At 41.1% G+C, this 20,731-nt stretch overlaps 2 protein-coding genes across 4 annotated transcripts; both read left to right on the top strand.

Annotated features, from left to right (window-relative positions):
- The first annotated feature begins 379 nt into the window (after nt 1-379).
- On the top strand, nt 380-8,277 carry hoxc6a (homeobox C6a). 3 transcript variants are annotated; one of them, XM_046055713.1, is made up of 3 exons: nt 380-769; nt 6,439-6,638; nt 7,098-8,277. In XM_046055713.1, exons 2-3 carry the CDS (start codon nt 6,512-6,514, stop codon nt 7,412-7,414), a joined length of 444 nt encoding a protein of 147 aa, XP_045911669.1. In that variant the 5' UTR covers nt 380-769; nt 6,439-6,511; the 3' UTR covers nt 7,415-8,277. The 3 variants fall into 3 exon arrangements, with proteins under 3 accessions (XP_045911669.1, XP_045911667.1, XP_045911668.1); XM_046055711.1 differs by lacking the exon at nt 380-769 and having other exon boundaries at nt 6,011-6,638; XM_046055712.1 differs by lacking the exon at nt 380-769 and having other exon boundaries at nt 6,012-6,638; nt 7,101-8,277.
- Nucleotides 8,278-9,095: 818 nt separating this feature from the next.
- hoxc5a (homeobox C5a) lies at nt 9,096-11,977 on the top strand. The gene is made up of 2 exons (XM_046055714.1): nt 9,096-9,704; nt 10,911-11,977. Exons 1-2 carry the CDS (start codon nt 9,239-9,241, stop codon nt 11,117-11,119), a joined length of 675 nt encoding a protein of 224 aa, XP_045911670.1. The 5' UTR covers nt 9,096-9,238; the 3' UTR covers nt 11,120-11,977.
- The last annotated feature ends 8,754 nt before the right edge of the window (nt 11,978-20,731 follow it).

The raw sequence follows: 20,731 nt of genomic DNA, 5'->3' as shown, positions 1-20,731 counted from the left end.
AATTTTCACTCACGCACTTGTATTTCCCATTTCTCATTGGCTTGGGGTGCATCATGGCATACAGCTCCTCCACCAGGGGAACTGTCATATTTTTTGACACACGTCTAATTGGGAAAATTTCAGCATCGAGCCCCATATCGTGTGGCAATTTTGAGTTTTTGTGCCATCGAAAAAAAAGACAGGCAAAAGATGGGTGCAAACATTCCTGGTTGTTAAAGGGAGAAATTTACAGCTGAGTAATAAAAGTTTACGACTGAATCCTTTCTGCGATTGGCTGCAGCGAGCCACGTGGCATACGCTCTATGAACATGAACTTTATGCTGTTGTCTATTCTCTGGTCCTTCCCTTGTATCAGCAGCAGACTAAAGCTGGGGCTAGAAACGTATTTCCTCCCCTTTACTCTAATATAAAAACACTGCACAGTCGTTTTGGCGCTGCTTTGTTTGATATTCATCCGATCTCCGACTTCCTGACAGAGGGATCTTCTGGACAGTCGCCGCCTCTACCAGCCGCTGTCTGCGTGTATCCCTCCCGGAGGCAATAAAGCCGCGACTGGGAAAGGAAATGGAGCAAGCAAGCCTGCTAGAAAATACTTTCCCCGGCAAGTAGGCAGCCTGCCTCCAAATACGCTCCTTATCGCCGAGATGGGAAGACAGCCAACAGTACACGGGGAATGTGCGCGGTGTTGATATTTCCCACTTGCATCGTGACCCCCTCAGCTGCTATATTGGACCACAGCGAAGCTACAAACTGAGGAGACCCTGCTGGGGTAAGATTACACATATCTCTATCACTTTCTCAGTGTCTTTATGTTGTGTTTGAAGATTGCTGGGTTGTAATAATGAAGAGTGAGCGTGTGTGATCAAGAGAAGGCGGAGTTGTCTATTCCGTGTAGCTGTGACCTGACCTGTAGCCTGGGTGGCTGCTGATGCCCAGGGCGACTGTCATTATACCTTCCTGGCTGGTGGAGCAGCACCTGCGTGTGTGCTGGCCGCTGTAGCCTACATTAGCTGAGCATTTTAGAGCTGCTCTGCCCAATCTGTTGTAATAAATTGCCTGCTGATAGCAAACTTTGTCATCACTCTTAGGCCCTTCTGACCAGGCAGTGACAAATTGCATTCAGAGCTGGCTGATGTGCTCTAATTATTTGTTGTTTCCATCCTTGTTGTCACTTGTTATAGCCATTCAGCCTGTGCCAAGAGCCTGAATAACATAAGCGATTTCACGCGCATGCACACCCACACCCACACAACACACTGCACATAGGCGACAGTTATGTACACACGGTGATCCCAGCAGTGCCCCCTAGCGATCAGAAGTGTGGCATGTGGAAGTGGGCGGTGTTGAGGCTTGTTGTTTATGGTCGCTGGTTTTCGAAGGCGGCTCACTGCGGATGTCAGCTGACCCAGCTGATTACACCGCTGCCAGCAAATAAACTGCACGAGCTGACACCGAGGAGTGTTTCCGAGTGTCTGATTTGTTGTTGTCTCCTCGGACAATGAGAGGGTTTGACTGTCCCATTGTTTTGTTCCGATTTAATGAGATGCAGGGATTTGTGGTGAGATGTTGCTCTGTGACATAATCACTGACGACATTATGGGAAGTAGCATGATATTTTATTCACAGCATGAAATAAGAAATCAGCACAAATATCCACATTGTTAGCAAAACCACCAGTAATAACAATAATCATTTTGACATCAGCGAACAGGGCGTTATGACCGAGGAACTGCCTACAGTAAATAAAAGCTGCATGAGTGGTGCAAAATAGGAATCAAATACAGTTCTTAGTTTTCTTTCACACATTTTGACAATAAAAAAAAAAGAAGAAAAAATTCAAAATATTGTCATGATGTGGAACAGCACACAAATGGGGCTGTGTGTGTGTGTGTGAGAGAGAGAGAGAGAGAGAGAGAGAGAGAGAGAGAAACCAGTAAAGCCTGTGTAAAAAAATGGGCAGGGAATACATCAGTCTTACACCCTAAAGCAGTTTACCCATTGCAGAAGTATCCAAAGGCATGTTGTGTGTATGTGTGTGTGAGTGTGTGTGACTCATCACAGCAGTACTTTTTGTGTGCCTGTGAAGTTGAAAGCGGTTGTTATATCAGAGCCCAGCTTGTCTGTGCAGAGACACAATATTAGGCTATTTGTGTGAAGTGAATTCGTGTGTTTCTGTCCCCTGCTGAGGCCCAGCAGTCCTGCGTTTCGATCTTGTAAAACACAATTATTGGCAAAGCCTCGTTCTAGGAAGCCTTTAAAGTCTTATAACCTACTGTTACACATGTTGTTTGCTTTTCCCTTATGAAACATTGCTGTTGCAATGGATCGTGTCCGCTGCTGCCCAAATGCTCTGCCTGCAGAGAGAGGGAGAGAAGGAAAGGGAGGGAGAGAGAGAGAGAGAGAGTGTCCATTTAATACATGCCATTTGGGCTGTTAGGTAAATCTTGATTTAAAATAAGAGGGGAAAACCACAGTCTATTGTTTTGCCCTGCAGAGTTTTTAAAACCAAAGATAGGTTCGCATAAAACTCCATGAAGTCATGAATCTGTCCGCATCACCACATTTAGAACCTCACTTACAAATCCCGACAGGGCAAAAAATTTTGCCTACTAATGGTCATAATTTATGATGTGTGGATCAACATGCGCTCATTGGGCAACAGCTTCCTGAGTGCTTAACGAGCATAAAGTCGAACACTTCCGGACATTAATTGGGCTAGCCAGCGATGGTAAAGTGCTTATAGAGGGCTTTACATTGTTAGTATGTGAATTACTCCTTATTAGTAAGGTTAGAAGCGGGGGAGAGGAACATGCGTCAGGGGCTGACCAGACATTTCCTCTCTCGCTGTGTTTTTAATCATGGCTGATAATGTAGAAATTTTACAGGTCCCAAATAACTAATACTGAGTAATGTTGTGCTGTTGCATGTTGATGCACATCTATAAGAATGCACAAGAGAAGCTGGAGGTTCATGGACGTGCACGGGCCCTGTTCCTTCTGCAGGGGAGCGGGCTGTTAAAGTTAGGCCTTCAGCAGAGGAACCACTGGAGTGAAAATTTCAAACCGATCCAGCATGACTGTAACTAATCTTATAAAACATACAAATAACAATACTACTACTAATAACGATAATAATAATAATTATCATCAAACATGGTCTATTTTCATCATGCTTAGCCTACATTGCGCATTCACCGTAGATAACTGCTAACTACAAATTAACAGCAGATACTATCAATTAGTTAATTATTAATGCTAATTATCAATATCCATGGTTAGTACTTGGTACCAGGCTATCGTTAATAATTTATTATTTTCGTCTGAGACCTTCCTGGTTCGCTTTAACCTCCCTTTAAAGCTCGCGGAAACGTGGACCAAACGGCTTCTTTCCTCCCTGCATCAAACGCCGCGCTTGGGATTTGCCTCACGGGCCGCAATAAAACACTAAAACACAAGGGAAAGAATGACCTTTCTAATTCTGCACACTGGCACAACCTCTGCTGCATTCCAGCCTCTCCAGTCCACACATTGCCTTTAGTGTTCACCCTTTATTTACAACCTAAACTTTATGGACCAGCGTGGTTTTGAGAGGGTGGGGGCTGTGAATAACAATTAGGGGAAATCTGTGTTTTAAAAAAAACACCCAAAATAATTTAAATTCAATTTGAGTTCAAATAAAGCTTTTAAAAGTTCTATTAATTTTAAAGACTTTTTTTATAATGAGTAAATTATAACAACATCACGGTGACGACAGCAGAAATCGTTAAAATGAAACAAAGGTTTCCACAAATCCTGTACACATGCTGTTTCTGACAACGTGAGCATGACAAATTAAGAAAGTATAACACTGACTACCACACACCACATGTATCACATTTTGGGCTTCATTTCTATTAATTTAAATTCAAATTTTATGTTGCAGTTGAACCAAAGTTTTCTGTTTCTTTATGTTGAGCCCTTAGTAACATAAGTTAAAAAAGCTTTTATGTAAATTTGGACGCCCAGTCTCCTCTTGCTATGTGTTGGTTCTATCTAACCGTCAACTGATTCGTTACTTAATATCAAAGTCAAGAGGGGGAAAATAATCCCAGGAGAGCAGTAGTGGGTAATTACAGCCTCCAACTTTTGCGCTTTATTTGCCTCAAATTTGTGCCACTCGGATGTCACATATGGCCACGAATAAGGTGAAGGGGAACTTTTATGGCACCAGCTACTTCCTTCTCTTTGTTCTTGTCTCTTTTATGAGCTATTCAGGATCCCAAACAACAGACCAAACAGTGTTGCACGTTTAGTCTGCAAGAATTCACCCTATTGTGGAAATCAATGAAGTGGACCAATAGGCTGCTGTAGCCAGAGAGACCGACTGCGTTTGAACAGACGTTGTCAATAACTGTATCGATTATTTTATTGGTATCTATTATGGCCTGTTGCGAAAAAAGCAACGATAATGTGAATTATATTGTTTCAAATGAATAGTGAATGTATAGTGTTTTATTTTTCATTCTGTTTAAAGGCGATAAAATAAAATAAAATGCTTGTGTTACCTATATAAAAACTGACTTTCATCAAGTGTTCAAAAAGTAGTTTAATTACGTTGATTACAGAAAACTGAGAGTGAAATTAAGCTCGTCTCTTTTAAATCATTAATGTGGAATTTTAAGCATTTAGAGGCAACGCACTTCGCCCAGACATGGCGCTTAAGTCTTGCTAGATATTTGCAATACACCTCTAAAGTGATTTCCAAACCCGTCATTTGCTGCTGAGATAATTATCGGTTCCCCTTTCCTCCGTGTGTGTCAGAGGAATGTCGAAGTATGATCAGAACAGGAAAACAGAAAGAAAAAAGACTGGAACATCTGCAATAAGCATTTTAACATGTTGCATTTTACTGTAAATCTAACTCAACCTTCTGTGCATTAAATTTAAACCATACTGTTTATTGCTGTTAGTTAAAGAGACTGTACCTGAGAGCTGTTAGCTCATAGTGAACACCGGGCTCAGTTGGCCTGTGAAGAATTTTGTCTGGCGTGTGCTGGACAGTCGCATAACTGATTGGATTTTTTCAGAGTGGCAGAAATGATCTTCTTATAGACGAAGTTCTTTACTAGCCGGCCGGACCCATACACGCTATTTCCCTTTGCTTGATGCCTCCACATGCTGTGCAGAGCTTTCATTTCTGAGCCAGTGAGATTGCTGCTCGTGTTGCAGGGCTTTGCTGCAGAGATAGTTGTTGGTGAGCTGGGGAACGTCACTTGTTTTATTGCCCTCACAGAAGAGAGACCATAAACGCATTCTTACCACCTACACCCTCCCCCAGTTCACTGCAAAAGAATGGAAATTGCTCACATGCCAGATAATTCATACACAATGGAAACATTAACAGTATGTTTGGAAACTCGTCTATATAGCTGAGATAAACAATAAATACCAATATTCATTTTAGTTTATATTCATAGGCAGGGCGTCCTGCGGGAAGAGGGCATGTAGTTATTATCGCCCATCTCTGCGGTGGTGTTGTGAAATTAAAACTGAGTTTTGGAAACACACACACACACACACACACACACACACACTCAACAACAACTCAGCATCACAGGAAAGGTTCTCGCTTTATATCTCAATAAATAAAATTAACAGATAATGTCCTCAGTTTCACTCTTTAAGACACCTTTAGAGTTGCGTTCACGTGTATTTTTATGCAAATGTTCCGCCTTCCTTGAATGTGATCACTCTGTACTGTATGACATTGGCTACGTTTTGCATCATACCCCCCCCCCCCCCCCCCCCCCCCCCCAAACACCACATTCTCCTAAACTTAAAGACAACAATGTCTAATCCAGCCAAGCTGTGTTGTGTGCCACTTCAACTCTACGCTGTGTTTATCGGCATTTAGCGCTAATGTCCAAGCTCTGAGCTAAAAGCTACAGTTTCTCCTCAACTCCTGCCTCTCAATTGGTGGAGAATGGTCAGCTGACGTTGTCATATTGTCTCTCACCGAGCCAAGCCTCGGCTATAACACTCGGGTTTGTGCGTCTTAACCGGAGATTGGAAATTAATAATATTGAATCCTCAAAGTAGCCCACGTCCAGTTAGAGAGGCAGAAAGTCGAGGGGAAAAAAACGAAGACCTTGGAGAAAGGTGTGGTTGGTTGACACAGACGGGAAGGAGATTTACTGAGAAGGAGATTGAAAAGAGACCGATAAAGAAGTGGGGAGAGTTGGAGAGAGGGTTACAAGCAAGGTATGAATTCTTATTTCGCAAACCCGTCGCTCTCCTGCCATTTATCCGGTGGTCAAGATGTTTTGCCTAACGTACCCCTAAACTCCACCACCTATGACACAGTCAGACATTTTTCGTCGTACGGTGCCGCTGTGACCCAGAATCGGATATATGCACCTTTCTACTCTCCTCAAGATAATGTCGTGTTTGGGTCTGGCAGGGCACAGTATGAATATGGATCAAACGTGTTTCTTCAAGACAAGGACGTGCTCCCTAGTTGCAGGCAAACAAACATGGGACTCAATACACAAAGCCACATTGCTCAAGAGTACAGTTTGGATCAAGGAAGAGCAGGAGCGCAGGACCAGAAAACCAACATCCCGATCTACCCGTGGATGCAGCGAATGAACTCACACAGCGGTGAGTTTTACTACGACAAATAAATTAAGGAAATGGGCCAGTTTTACGATATGTCTTACCAAGAGAGTAAGTTACTTTTTATGGCCCCATAAAACATTACTGTATCCCCTCGACCTGTAGATGGGCCTTTTACATGTGCAAACAAACAGCTTTCATTTTAAGACAGATATAGTAGCTATAATCAGTAGCGTGAGGCAGAGATAATGCATTATGATGCTTTTATTATTTTAGATAATACAAGCAAAAGGTGCCCTTTGAGATAGGAGGTGGCTTGCAGTTAAAATGTGTTTTTTCTTCTTGGATTTGGATTACAATTGTGCTTCTAACAGTGACGTTAAACCTATGCTTAACTGCCTCAAAGTATTATTAGACTACAGACAGAAGCATTTTTTTCTATTTAGTTCAAACGTGACATCGCCTTGCAAATGATTAAATTAGTGACTTCACTTTGTATCTCAGCAGGAGTGGGCTACGGGACAGACCGACGCAGAGGACGTCAAATATACTCTCGCTACCAAACGCTGGAGCTGGAGAAGGAGTTTCATTTCAACCGCTACCTGACCAGGCGCAGACGCATCGAAATCGCAAATGCGCTTTGTTTAACGGAGCGGCAGATCAAAATCTGGTTTCAGAACCGACGCATGAAATGGAAGAAAGAGAGCAACCTGACCTCCACGGTGACTGGAAGTGAACAGACAGGAGCCTCTCAAGAGGAGCAAGAGGAACGCCATGGCGCGATAGAAGAAGGGAAGGATGAGGACAAGAAGAAAGAATAGTTGTTTAAAAAAAAAAAAAAAGAATAAGAGGAGGGGAAAGAACACCTAATGACCATTAAAACCCAACATAACTACCTAAAAAATCTGTATGGACTTGAGAGCGACTTCACTGCATGATGGCTACCCCGCAGCTCTCCCACTTATATCCCATGATGACGACAGGAGTGTTGAGCCTTAGAAATCCAAATCATTTCAGCCACAGTATGGCCAATGTGACATTTGGAGCTCCGATTGTTGTTTTTTATTTTAAATATTTTTTTATTGCAATGTCACACTTGTGTATTGTGAAAATAATAAAATAAATAGCCTATTAATTTCTACGTTATTTCCCATGCCAGTAAAATCTATGTATTTATCCCGCCCCCCCCACACCCCATCCATCACTGTGAACTCTTTGATCACCTCACAAAATACAGTGTTGGCCAGACTTAACTCAATATTGTGTATACACATCCCACGCAAGGAAAGAACCGGGCGGACACTTCATTTGATCACAGTATAACCAAGTACTTGAATCGGCCGCAAAAAAGTGTATTGCATAAACATGAAAGTTGCACGGATATAGACCACAGTCCACACACACACACACACACACACACACACATAACTGAAATGCCTGTATATAATCAAAGTTACCATATATTATGTAAATCCTGTGAGGACTTCTGTGCATTTAGCAGCTTTGATAGGCGCTGCATAAGCTAAAATCGCGCTTATAGCCCCCCTTTTTTGACCATTTGACACAATAGGCTTTCCTTGTGAGATAGATTTGTACACTAGTAATTGATCACCTTTGTTTGTGAGTTACAGATTCATGTTTTGTCATAATTGTGTATCATGGAATAAAGTATTTGTAAAACTTTCACCCTCTTCTTGTGTCTTTGGGAGCACTGCACTTTCAGACAGGAGCCAGACGACCGCAGAAAGAAAGGTTTCGTAAACTACAAGCACCAAACTCAGTACGTGATTGTAGAGCCTTTTAAATTGTATCTTGACCTGTACGGTCAGCAGAAGCTGTAAATGCAAAGAGGTAACAAATATGCTAATGGCGTGATTTTCAAGCAAATTGTGGCCTTTGAAATATTAAATAATACATTTTCTGATTGGAATCATGGAAGCATGGGGCTGATATTTGTCAAATATCCAGTTAAACACCAACATTACCGTAGCTGTATTATTATACTAGCTGTATTATTATACATAACTTCTATCGACATTTAAGTTTCAAGGCCATATGCATAAATATATTTTAACCAAGTGAGCTCTTTAAATCCTCATTATTATTATTATTATTATTATTATTATTATTATTATTATTATTATTATTATTATTATTATTATATGGGACTGTTGGTGGACTCGCAGTGTGTCAGGGGCAGAGAGCACTGGCCGGTCCTGACCGTCCTGCCCCATACCAGACACCAGATGACGCTCTTGTCTTACTGTCCTGCCCTTTTTTGCGCTAAAGATCTCTGCCTGGTCCTCAACAACCAACAGCTCAAAGTTTACCGGACACGTTTCTCCTATTCATCAATATCCCCATTGAGTATCAAAGCCAATTTATGACTGGCCAACATGTGCACGTGATCCCACACAAATACCCCATATTTGGGCAGCGCACGTCGGATCAAGAATTTAAAAAAAAAGATACCAAAGCCTACTCCACCTATAAATCCTGGATTATTTTTTTAGGGCAGACAGCTCTGAATTTTCCAAAAGCGGCTACAAAGAAAAGCAATGATCAACAAAAACAAGGAAATAACCGCAACATACATCCCGCAGCCCTCACTAGTTTAAAAAAGAAAGTATCGGTGATAGTTCAAAATGAGCTCTTATGTTGACAGCTCCAATCTCAGGCAAACAAGCGAGACAACTCCTAACACTATGTTTAGTTTCGATCTATATGGGCGCAGGTCCAGCCGCTATGAGGGTGTTAATGTGAACGGGATATTCACTTGTCCCGTCCCCACGACCTCTGTTGAACGGGAGGAGATGAAAACTAGCCTGCGTGGCAACACGGATACTCCTCTCCCGTCAGGACCACAGATAACCATGGTCTCCAGTAGCTCGTCCGTGGACGCAAGCGGACTTAACTACGGCAGTAGTACGCTGCTGGGACTAGGGGCAGACAGAGACCCGGAGAGGAGCGCGAAATCCGGCGGCCAGGAGAGCGAGAGAAACGCGGAGAACACGCAGGCGGTGAAACGAAACACAAAAGTCAACCAGCGTCAGGACAGTGAGCAGCGGCCACAGATTTACCCATGGATGACAAAACTGCACATGAACCACGGTAAAGTTTGCCTATTTTCTAAAGTGCGACTAAGATGCTTTCCCTTATTCACTCTTTACGCTGCAACACTTCTTTTCGCCCGTTCCAGTTTCCCTCTTGAGTTTTATAGGCCAAACGCAGGAAATAATAAAAACTCGCGGTCATAAATTTTATGACAAAGGCATCCATTGCTCGTAAACCTGCTCTGTTACGGTGAAGAGGTGATCTGCGGGGTGATTTATGGTGGTATAATTGGATAAGAGAACAAAAATGTGATAAAACTATGAAATAATATTTACAAGTGCAGCTCCAAGTAACAGTTTTTGCCTTGCTTCGTTTATAGTCTTAGTCCAGCTACATGTTTTACATGATCAGGCTTCTATGTGTGGGAGAAGCTTTAGCCTTAAATTGAACTCTGGGAACCACCACTGCCCTGACCCAATCATGAACTTTTCACCTCTAAAAGATTTCAATAGGCGTGCTCCTTCTCCATGCCTTGAAACCACTGGTTGACTATTTATGCTGCAGATCGACAGTGAGCACGTTTGCTGCAAAAAGGAGCCACTTCTGTTATGGGTTCCTCCATTATGCAAACATCCAGCAAGAGCACTCAGCAGGGATGTTAAAAATATTTCTAAGTCCAATAGCAAAGGCCTGTTTCTTTACTTAGCACCCCTTTCCGAGCAAGTCTATAAATAGGAGAATATGTCTGGAAAACACGAGTTTCCATTTGCTAATCCCACTTCTTTAGATTTTACACATCTGTTTTTTCCTCCCACGATGTTATACTCCTTTGCAGCGGCATTAGGCCGAGGCCAGTGTTTACAGAGAGGCCAACACATTATTAGTTATCCCATTTTACAGATCACAATAAGATTTCTCAACTAATAGTCTGTGTATTTTTATGTTTTAATGTGTGTGGATGTAGAGGATCCCTCTCCCTTAAACTGATTATATTTATTGGATCTGTTAACCATCCTTATCAGCCTGACATATTTTTTTATTACACACATCCACAGTAAGTTAAATCAGGTCAAATTAGGTTATATAAAGAGATTTGATCTTTTAAATCAGAGTGGAAGGGGACATAAATTAATAGTTATTTGCTTGTACTGCTTATTTTTATGGATCTCTGAGCTTTCTTTGTAATAATATTATTACCCTAACATTACATTTATTTACCACTATAATGCTGCTGAAAGCTAACTGATTTTAATACCACTTCAGAATCGGAGGGTAAGCGGTCCAGGACCAGTTACACCCGCTACCAGACTCTGGAGCTGGAGAAAGAGTTTCACTTCAACCGGTACCTGAGCCGCCGCAGGCGCGTAGAGATCGCCCACACCCTGTGTCTAAACGAGAGGCAGATCAAAATCTGGTTCCAGAACAGACGAATGAAGTGGAAGAAGGACTCAAAGATCAAAGTGAAGGAATAAAAGTGCACCAGTGAGAACGGGGTGCATGCAGCACGTTTTCAGCCCCACACTGCACAGTGCTGGAGTGCCGCCTGACCTCCGGATGAACTGCTAGGAGCAATGACATCATGACACCGCTCTGTGTGCTTCATCACCAATTATGTGTCACTTGCTGCAGTTTGGGACCTAATGTATTGAATATCACTCACTTTGATCAATCGGTTTACATTTCTAAATTAATTTGCTGGCCATGCGATGATAACCTCACTTTACTGCACGAAGGGGACAAGAGGTTGAGGAGAGCTGAGTCCTTCACGCTGCAGAGATTTTGGTCTGCAGTGCACTGAAAGGCTGCACAACGCTACTTATAATCTATGTTTTTTTTTTTTTAATTTGGATCAAAGTAGTGGAGGCTGAGTGAGAGCCTGCATCACATCAAACTCTACATCATCACCATCATGTGATAAAACTTTTAAGATCAACGAATCAAATAAAGACAAAAATATTTCTGACTGCTTTGGAAATCATTTGATTATGACCGTTAAATCGTTTTCCACCTCTTTCCCTTTCATTTCTCTAATATGTTGCAGTGCGAATAAGTTAGGACGTTGGTGGGATGTGTGATGTGTTCAGTGAGCTAATATCTTTGTGAGTGGATTTTTCTGTCAAGGCATCGTCCATGTTGTCTGTCATATCTCTGTGAATCTAAATCCTTATATACAATTCAGCGACTGTATGTGATATTAATGTGATAATGCAATGAGGCCATTTCTCTTTGCCCTTCGTAAACCTAAGGTGCCTGGTTTACACAAGGCCTAGGATAGCTGATAGGTGGCTTATTGTTGATTGTAACCAATAAAGTCTCATCATTAAAAGTAAGGAAATTTCCTAATGTCAGTATGCACACTTCTGTTATTATGTATCTGATGTCAAGGGTTGGTAGCAGAATCACTAGTATATTTAATTTTATTTCTGTGATAAAAGTCAACTGAATTAAACTACTATAGAAATGTTATTTAAAAAAAATACATTTTCTCCTACTGATCACGTTTTGTTTTAGTCTGGCTCACAATCCACATCATTTCAGTGACTGACAAACGCGCACTGAAGTTTAAGGCCCTCATAAAACTTTATTGCCCCCTTTTTCACTCCACTAAAGGCAGACTCCGTTTCCTGTTTTGTCAGGGAAGGAAGGGACACACTAGCCTGTGATAACACTCGCCCACATCACAACGTGGATGCAAAACGTTGGTTTCCTGTGGCCGCAGACTGGCGCGCCATCACTGTCCGGGCCATATGGCAACTTTATGATATCGCCCTGCTCTTTAATCCTGCAATCATTACATTGTAGTTAAAACAACACTATCTGCTCGTATAGAGGACATAAAAGCATGCCACTTGTTCTGTGTCTGCATTCAGCAGCAGCTTTTGTAGAAGCAGTAGTGTGACGCAGTAGGTACAGCCCAAGGTTATGAGGTAGGCTAATTCCTCTATAGCAATACGTGACACTACTTAAAGAAAATAAAAATCAACTCACCTCTCAAACTTATAGCTTCCTATTCAACTTCCTTAACAGCTATGAGAACCGGTCAGTGCAGCGTCCACTTTCTGTGCGCTCTGTTAGGCCTAACCTATATGTGGACAATGTATTGAATCCCTTTTTGTATGTCTTTCTTTTAGGGTATTTTAAAGTTTACAAGGTTACATATGCCAATTGCCCCAAGCAGGGCCTGTGAATGGTGCATAGGAAGCACGTGGTGTCATTTAAGTGGGTTTTATGGCCTGGAAGAGCTGACAAACCTTCGATATATACACATCATATATAATCTTAACTGTCCGGAATCGCAGCTGCTGACTTCCCCTTATCTGAGGAAGAAAGGGCTTTGTGGCAGTGAGGATGCAGTACCTTTCTCCGGACTGTGTAGACGGCTGGTGCGGAGAACTGAGAGCTGCTGCAGTAAGTTGCTTTTAACTTTGCCTACAGGCCTGCGACTGTGCCGTTATTTCACCTTGAAGAAATATTGTTTGTGTTTTATATTATGTGTGACTTTGAATGTATGGTTGTTGAATTGTCAACTTCAAAATGGATGCTATTAATTGACAGTGAGTATGCATTTTCTAATTATAGAACATGCTTTTTTAAAAAGCTTGTGAAAATATTCGTTTTGAGATATTTAAAGTGAGATTTGGTGTTGCGTATTTACTCCAACAGAAACGGTATTATACGGAAATGCTGCTCATGGTGATTGGGTTGTCATAAGGATTATTTTCCCGCAGCATCATCCTTTTTTTTGTATCAGATTTTGGTTTTAGGAAATAAAAGTAAAAAGCTGATGTTTTAATGCCTCTCAACAAATTTTGTGACGTCGTGGCAATCAGTTTGCTTTGCATGGTATTGCTGTCAGTAAAGAGAATGAGAAAATATTTGAAAGAAAGGTGACTGTGAGAAAAATGAAAAGTCTGCCAGAACGATCAAAAATCCACTGGCGTCCAGCCTCACCATCTACCCCACTCTCTTTCTCTCTCTCTCTCTGTCATAACCATGCTGACTCTCTCTGACCTGTATGTAATTTGTGAAGTAAGTAAGTGTATTTGGTTTAATTCTTTGTAAAGTCTGATATTTTGGTTCAGTGTGCAAATTTAAGAGGATGTGTAACTGAAGGAATGTGTTGAAAATAAAATGTGACTTTTGTTCTGTGTGATGCTAAAATGTTGGCTAAAATACTGCACCGTAAAGACAGATTTAAAACCTCCTGATTCAAGTGCATCATCTCCCTGTGTCACCTTGACATAAGTTTAGCGTTTGTGCTGTTGTTTTAGGGTCATGACTGGGCCATGAGACAGGTTAGACTCAAAGGCACGTTGCAGTGTAATTATGGCATCATCCAAACTCAAAGCCTGTGACAAAGTGAGGATGTGAACTGGAGGCATGAATGTTTTACAAAAATGCACCTTTTTTTTTGCACAACAGAGGAATGTTTGTTTTTCACCCTGGTACCCCTTCTAACTTGTTGTCCTCACTACAGGGGAAGATATTACTGAATTGATCCGTTTGGAGACTGATGAGGCGATGTGATCTTATAAGCTCAATAATTTTCTGTTGCTCTGTAGGGCACATCATTTAATTGCCCATATGTCTTAGGGAGCACTTCAGTCTAGAAATACTGATCTTTTGTTAATCAATGTGCGGAAATGCAAATGTCTCATTTTGATATTAAGTCTTGTTTGGGTGAGTGTAGCTCAGCTGACAGCAGGGTTATACATGCTGACTGTGATGCGGCATTAACAGCATTAACGGACTTTCATAGATGTGTGATGACATCGCTGTGTGGTGACATGCAGTCTTTGCTGTATTGTTTTTTTAAATCTTTTCAGTCTGTGCAGGTTTGTTTTCAGGTGTGCAGGATGATCAATTGTACACTTCCAATAGGGGGCACTGTGTAACACGCTCCTGTGCGGGTGTGATGCACTGTGGGGGCAATGTGTCCACGTAAGGGCATGAATTAGTGCTCTTTTCATCCCACGTTTTGATTTGAATTTGCTCATTTTTTTCAGCAGCAATGCTGCCAAAGTCCCAAACTAAAAAAAAAGGAATCCGAAATGGACGGTCTTGTTTTCCTCCAAAAACAAGATGTAAAAAAAAAAACTTTCCCTGTAAATTAGAATCATATTTGACGTGTGATATTTATAAAGGTTGCAAGACCCTTATTATAATCGAAATCATTTTATTGCATGGCATGCCAGCAATTGCATCTTGGGAGGAAGTTTGACTCAATGATATTTTTAAATCTAACTTGGGGCAAAGACACCCCAGCTCAAAACAGTCTAATATCACCACTGTAAAAGTGAAACAGTCTAAACATCCGTTTTTACTGCCGCGCTCTGCGTCGCTGTATTCCTTTCTCTGACCTGTGGAGCTGACACTACCATCATTCAATCGGCAGAGGTCATTTCCGGGTGAGCACAGACTTCCCTTTGTCTGATCCCAAATAAGAACCATAAAGTCCCATTACATCGCTTTGCGAACGCAGACAGAATTTATTTACAATGTGAAGACAAAGCCGTGATTTTTTTATTGACTGCTCGTCATAATTCAGCCGTGCTGAAGTCCGGGGATTTCTATTCATAGAACATTTGCCCAAGGAAATACCAAAATGCTTGTAAATTTAGTTTTTACTGTCTGAAAATGACCTGTCCTAAATTTCTGTCCTCGGTCCCAGTTCTGCAGGAGCCCACACATGTCAAGGCTTTTCTAGGGCAGCCTCAATTAGGCTACAGAGGAACGAGACGGACTGAAGGATCGTTAAGAAATAATAAGCAGCATTAACACGGTTCGTTTCTGTGTTTGAACACTGAGAGATAAACCTGAGGAAACTTTATTTAAAAGGAAGAAAATATTTAGTATGAAATAAATATCTATGGGTCTTTGTTTATTTGTAATCATCTGTTGCTCATATTTTCACTTGATTCATTTTTATTTTTTAAAATGATTTGTGTGATATAGTTGCTTTTTTAAATGTAGCAAAAAACGAAATATGGTACACACAATGTATACATTCATGTCAATGTTATGTGCCTGCGTCTGTGACTTTCTCAATTAATAAAATGGTCAGTGGAAAATTTATTGACCTAATGTATGTTTTTTTAAAACGTAAATAATTATTTAGAAAATTGTAGACTTTTGCCATCTTTATCAAGCATTTTACTTTTCCAGTTTGGATCCATTTATTTATTTACTTAAATGTAGACTATTCTTGATCTAATTTTCGTTTTTTCTCCTGTTTTTCAGACAATTCATCAGGTCAAATTGAGTGGGACCGCAGATTTATCAGTAAGTGTAATCCGTCGCCCCACGTCTGTCCACCTGGCTTTAGTCAAGAGATGTGACACTTCAGGGAGCTTGTTATTTGGCTGTGGGCAAACAGCTGGCTCCACTGACATCACGGGTACTGATGCCTGCACTACTAGCGAATGTATTTACATAAGCTGGTGTTAATATAAGGACTGTGGTTTAACAATCAGTGTTTTTATTTCCAAGTAAAAAAAAATTCAATTTCAAACATTAAATGCTTAAACAAAATCTACAAATTGAGCTCGAATTACTGCAAACTACTTGGGTCTTGTTAATAGCCAGAAACGTTGCACTTTTGTACCACAGGTGAGCTGGACTTAACGCTGCAGTATGAGTCTAATGAACCACAGCATTGCCATAATGAACTGCAAACCAACCAATGGTTTCTGTGGGGCATCTAGTATCTTAAACCACCTCTGCTCCCTTGGCTGCTGCTTTTAGAGCGTATTCATATCAAACTAGTCTCCAGTCTGTCTACACTTCATTAGAAACTTTTTATTTTAACTGGACGATCCAGCTTAACGTTATTACACCTGGGGAGAGTAAACGTGTAAAGGCTATTAGGTTAAGGGTTTGATTAAACGCGCATCGTAACCATTTTCATCAGGGAGCGGAATATTGCCGCACTGTCTGCATCCAGGTCAGGAGCTGCTGCGCCACCAAATTAAAAACAATCATGCATGGGCAGCACAACAGCCTCCACATAGTTTTGCACAGATTTATTTTGTTTACATATGTACATATGTGAACACGCTTGTGCGGCTGTTTTGCAAGTGGTGGTGGTGGTGGTGGTGGTGGGGGGGGCTTAACAATTTCTCAAACGAACAAATGAAACATCAAATTAATCCGCCTGAGGGCCTCTTTTTTTGTACTTCTACATTATAACTAGTTATTGAACTAGGTGCACGATCTGAAAGCCATTTGTGGGGAGAAAGAATTCATTGCTGTCTCTCCATCAATAATCCTTGGCAGTGAACTATTGGAACCAGTCAAACGCGAGGGGTGAAACGCGGGTCAGGCTGTCTAACTAATATTAAAATGCGTCCGCCAGAGCGCACGGGGAGAGAGGGGAGTATGTGGTGTGCGTGTAGGTCTTCCACACTGGTTTGGAGCACAGGAAACATCACGTATATGACAAAGCCAAAAGAACACGAGATTTTTATGTGACTATTTCCTCGTTAGTTCACTGTTTGTTGGCTCAGGATGCTTTGTTCTTCAGTAAACAAATCTATTAAACTGATACACAGATTGATATGTTTTTTGACGGAGTTTAAAGCCCCCTGTGCATTTTCCACTGTAATCAATTCCATTGATTCACAATCTGCGCATATTTGCGGATTTTAATAACCTCGAACCAGGTCACATGTCTGATAGGCTATTGCATTTTTCATCCGAGGCTTTTCTCATTAGCTTCCAGAGTGGCAGGAAGAAAGGTTACAGAGCGGTCAGTATGGTAATAGCAAGCAGAAGAAATGGTTGGGAACAATAGAAACTTATTTTTCATCTGTGCTGTCACGCCGTCCCTTTGTACCCGCCGTGTTTGTGACTGAATATTCATATAGGAGCTACCTCAAAGGCAGAGGTTGAATGTTGAGAAAAGAGACCCTCTTGTCCTTTGCACACGGCGTGTTTGTGTGTGTGTGTGTGTGTGCTGGCATATATGTGTACGTGATTTTTCTTCTATTTTTTTGGAGAAAATATGTTAGTCGTGTTTTCAGTCATTTGTATATGCATTAAGAGCAGAGCAGGGTTTGTGTTTGTGGCTTCAGTAACCCTGATAAACAGCATCGGCTTTCTTCTCCATTGCAGCCTTAATATTTGTTGTGACACTATTCTCAAATGCATGGCAGTCCAAGACCAGACACGATAACCTGCTTGCACAGAGGTTTACCTGAGAGGTCACCTTTTGCCGTTTCTAATCTAAAACACATTAGTTGTCTATATGTACCCTGTAGAACCGAATTTGTGTGAAGTACAAACAGTCGCAAATACGTCTCTACAGGAATACATGGGCAACTGAAATACTACGCCAGCCAATGGAACACCCTGCATCTGCTCATCAACACGTCTCTCTGGCTTTTCCTGCTATTGCATACACAAGCATCAGTGATGTACACATGCAGCCTACACCCAGGCACGAGCAATAACATTGTCGCGAAGTGTATTCATAGTCCAGACAGCCATAGATTGCGTAGGTAGGCCACAGAGAGCAAACCCATGTGTGCAGTGTGCAGCTACTACTGTGTCAGACCCTGTAAAACACGTTACGAACCAGGGGTCGTTTAAAAGTGACTGATTTACGACTTTTATTGCTCTATAAAACGCCTCTAACATCCTCGCTAGGGGTAATAGAAATGTCGCGAGCATTCTGCACAAACAGCACAGCCAGAAATGCCATTTTACTACGTTTTAAAGCATATTAGTCCATGTAATTATTACTGTGGAAATAGATACACCCTTTAAGTTGCAATTTGGTGCTTTTGACCAACAGATTAACTTGTCCTACTTCTGTTCAGGCTTTTTTTCTTTTACTTTTATTAAACGCTTTCTTATTATTACATGATTTTTTTGTGCTTGCATTTTGGCTGTTGATGGTCGCAACAGCTATTATACCAATAAAAAAATACAGAAGGAGAAATACAATCTGGATGTTGTTGGGAGGCTGCTAAGCTAGTTCTCTCTCTCTCTCTCTCTCTCTCTGACCACTGCTGACTCCAGGACAGGAATGGGAGGCATATAGCACATGACAAGTTTATACAGGCAGGCTGGATCAGTTTACAATGTAACAGCAGACCCCCAGTAATGTGGCTGGTGGTCAGTGCTTCAGCCATGATTAGCATGTAACATTTGGAGGCTGCATTTCCAAATGGCAAGACTGATATAGTAGTTTTCCTTTATTATTATTATTATTTTTTATAAATTCGGAATAACTGGGGCTATAGTAAAGTAAGGAATAAATATGCATTGTAAACATGTGTCTATACAAATCAGTTGCATTTATTTCTCTACATATATAGCAATGTTGCATTTTTCCTCTCAGCATTTTTTTGCTAAAATGTTGGTTTGAGCTAGTCCACACACAGATTGAGTTGATACATGATCACATGTTTTTATTAAGGCCATAACAAAGGTCACAACGTGTCTTGCAAGTTAAAGATAAGGACTTTTCATTGTTGTTAAAACAGAGAGCCATGATGAGATGAAGAGAATACAGTCAAGAGACATATTTTTTGTCAGAAAAAAACCCCTCAATGGTATTAAATAATTTAAATTTGCAAGTCAACAAGCATGGCACCTCTAAACAGGACTGCCCTGCGTGTGGGAGGGCGCTTCAGTTCAATGTGAGGGTGCACATCTTCTGCTAAATGCTCTTACTATATATGCAACAACCAAATGTAACAGCTTCTCTTCTTCGGTGACACAATGCTGCTCCTCTGCAGTTAAGTCAGCAGATCAAAATTAACTGAGACTCTGGTCTGTGACACCATAATGACATTGGTCCCCACAGCTGACTGATCCGTGACATCATAATGATGCTGCTCTGCACAGTTTGTGACACCACAGTGGTACTGTTTTATGTTGGCTGCTCTGTGATTTCACAGTGGTAGTATTCAGTTAGTTTGGTCTGCTCCCCTGTTGTCTGGTCTGTGACACCATAACTGTTTTTCACAACTCATTTCTCTGCTTCTTTATCCACTGTTTTGTTGGTGACATCACAATGCTCATAATGATGGCTTTTGTTGAATAATTGTTGTATCTTTCAGAATTAGAGGTTATTATTAAAGAATAAATGCATTTGGCTTTTCTCTTTTATTTACTTTTCTTTTTTTGTGCTGTTGACAAGGACTGCCTTTCTTATCATCTTATTTGCTTTATTGGAAAGCACCCCACAACTTTGCTTCCATCTGATTTTTGCTGCTGTGACATTTAAAGCAGAATCCTTACTTACAACCAGGCCAATCTTTAATAGTATCCTTAACAATGCTTGATTAAAAGTTGAGCCTTTTAATGAGTAGTCTGAAAGAAATAGGATATCATTTCAAGACACATATCTCCTCATTGAATGAAGGCTTTTGTTTCGGCTGCCTGACTCCTTCCTGTCCACCTTTCTCCAACATTATAAATGATCAGACCTATTTCCAAAACCCAACCACACCTCCAGAGCATCTCACCACTCCAGTCCTCTGTGACATTTAGATTCACAATAAACCTTTTACACATTAGTGCTGAAATGTTTTCTAGGAAAATCATCAAAGTGGATGCAGCTCTAATTCTTAAGTATATTAATGGCCTAAAATCGGTTTTACAGCTGAAGTGCTGTTACTTAAGAATGTATACCTTGATTAATTAACAGATAACCTATATATAAGGCGTGCAGGCTAATACAATGATTGGTTTGCTATTGTTGTACCTTATCCTTGGCGAATCACCTATTGTCCCTTTGAGTAATTGAGAGCAGTGGATTTTGCCTGTTTTATTTTTTCCTTGGTCAGCAACTAGCTACTAGTTTTGTCCCCAAGATCAATTGCCTTGGTAACGCAACCAGGGAGAGAGGGGGAGAGAGAGGTAGAGAGAGAGAGAGATTTGTGCCCACAATGGCGACTGTAGGTATGCTAAATACCTCTGGTTCCTTATCCGGGAACTACCTCTTACTCTGCTATTGGGCAATTGGGTCACGTGGTAAAAGTAACTTTACAGGGCTGCTCGCAAGTAGGAGGGCTTTATGGAGCAGAAAAACGACAAAGCTAGAAAAATTATTTTCCACTCCAGAAATTAATGAT

This window comes from Micropterus dolomieu, linkage group LG08, assembly GCF_021292245.1.
Source record: "Micropterus dolomieu isolate WLL.071019.BEF.003 ecotype Adirondacks linkage group LG08, ASM2129224v1, whole genome shotgun sequence".
Taxonomy (NCBI): domain Eukaryota; kingdom Metazoa; phylum Chordata; class Actinopteri; order Centrarchiformes; family Centrarchidae; genus Micropterus; species Micropterus dolomieu.
The sequence above is the reverse complement of the archived record's forward strand: the minus strand, read 5'-3'. Positions and strand labels throughout refer to the sequence as shown.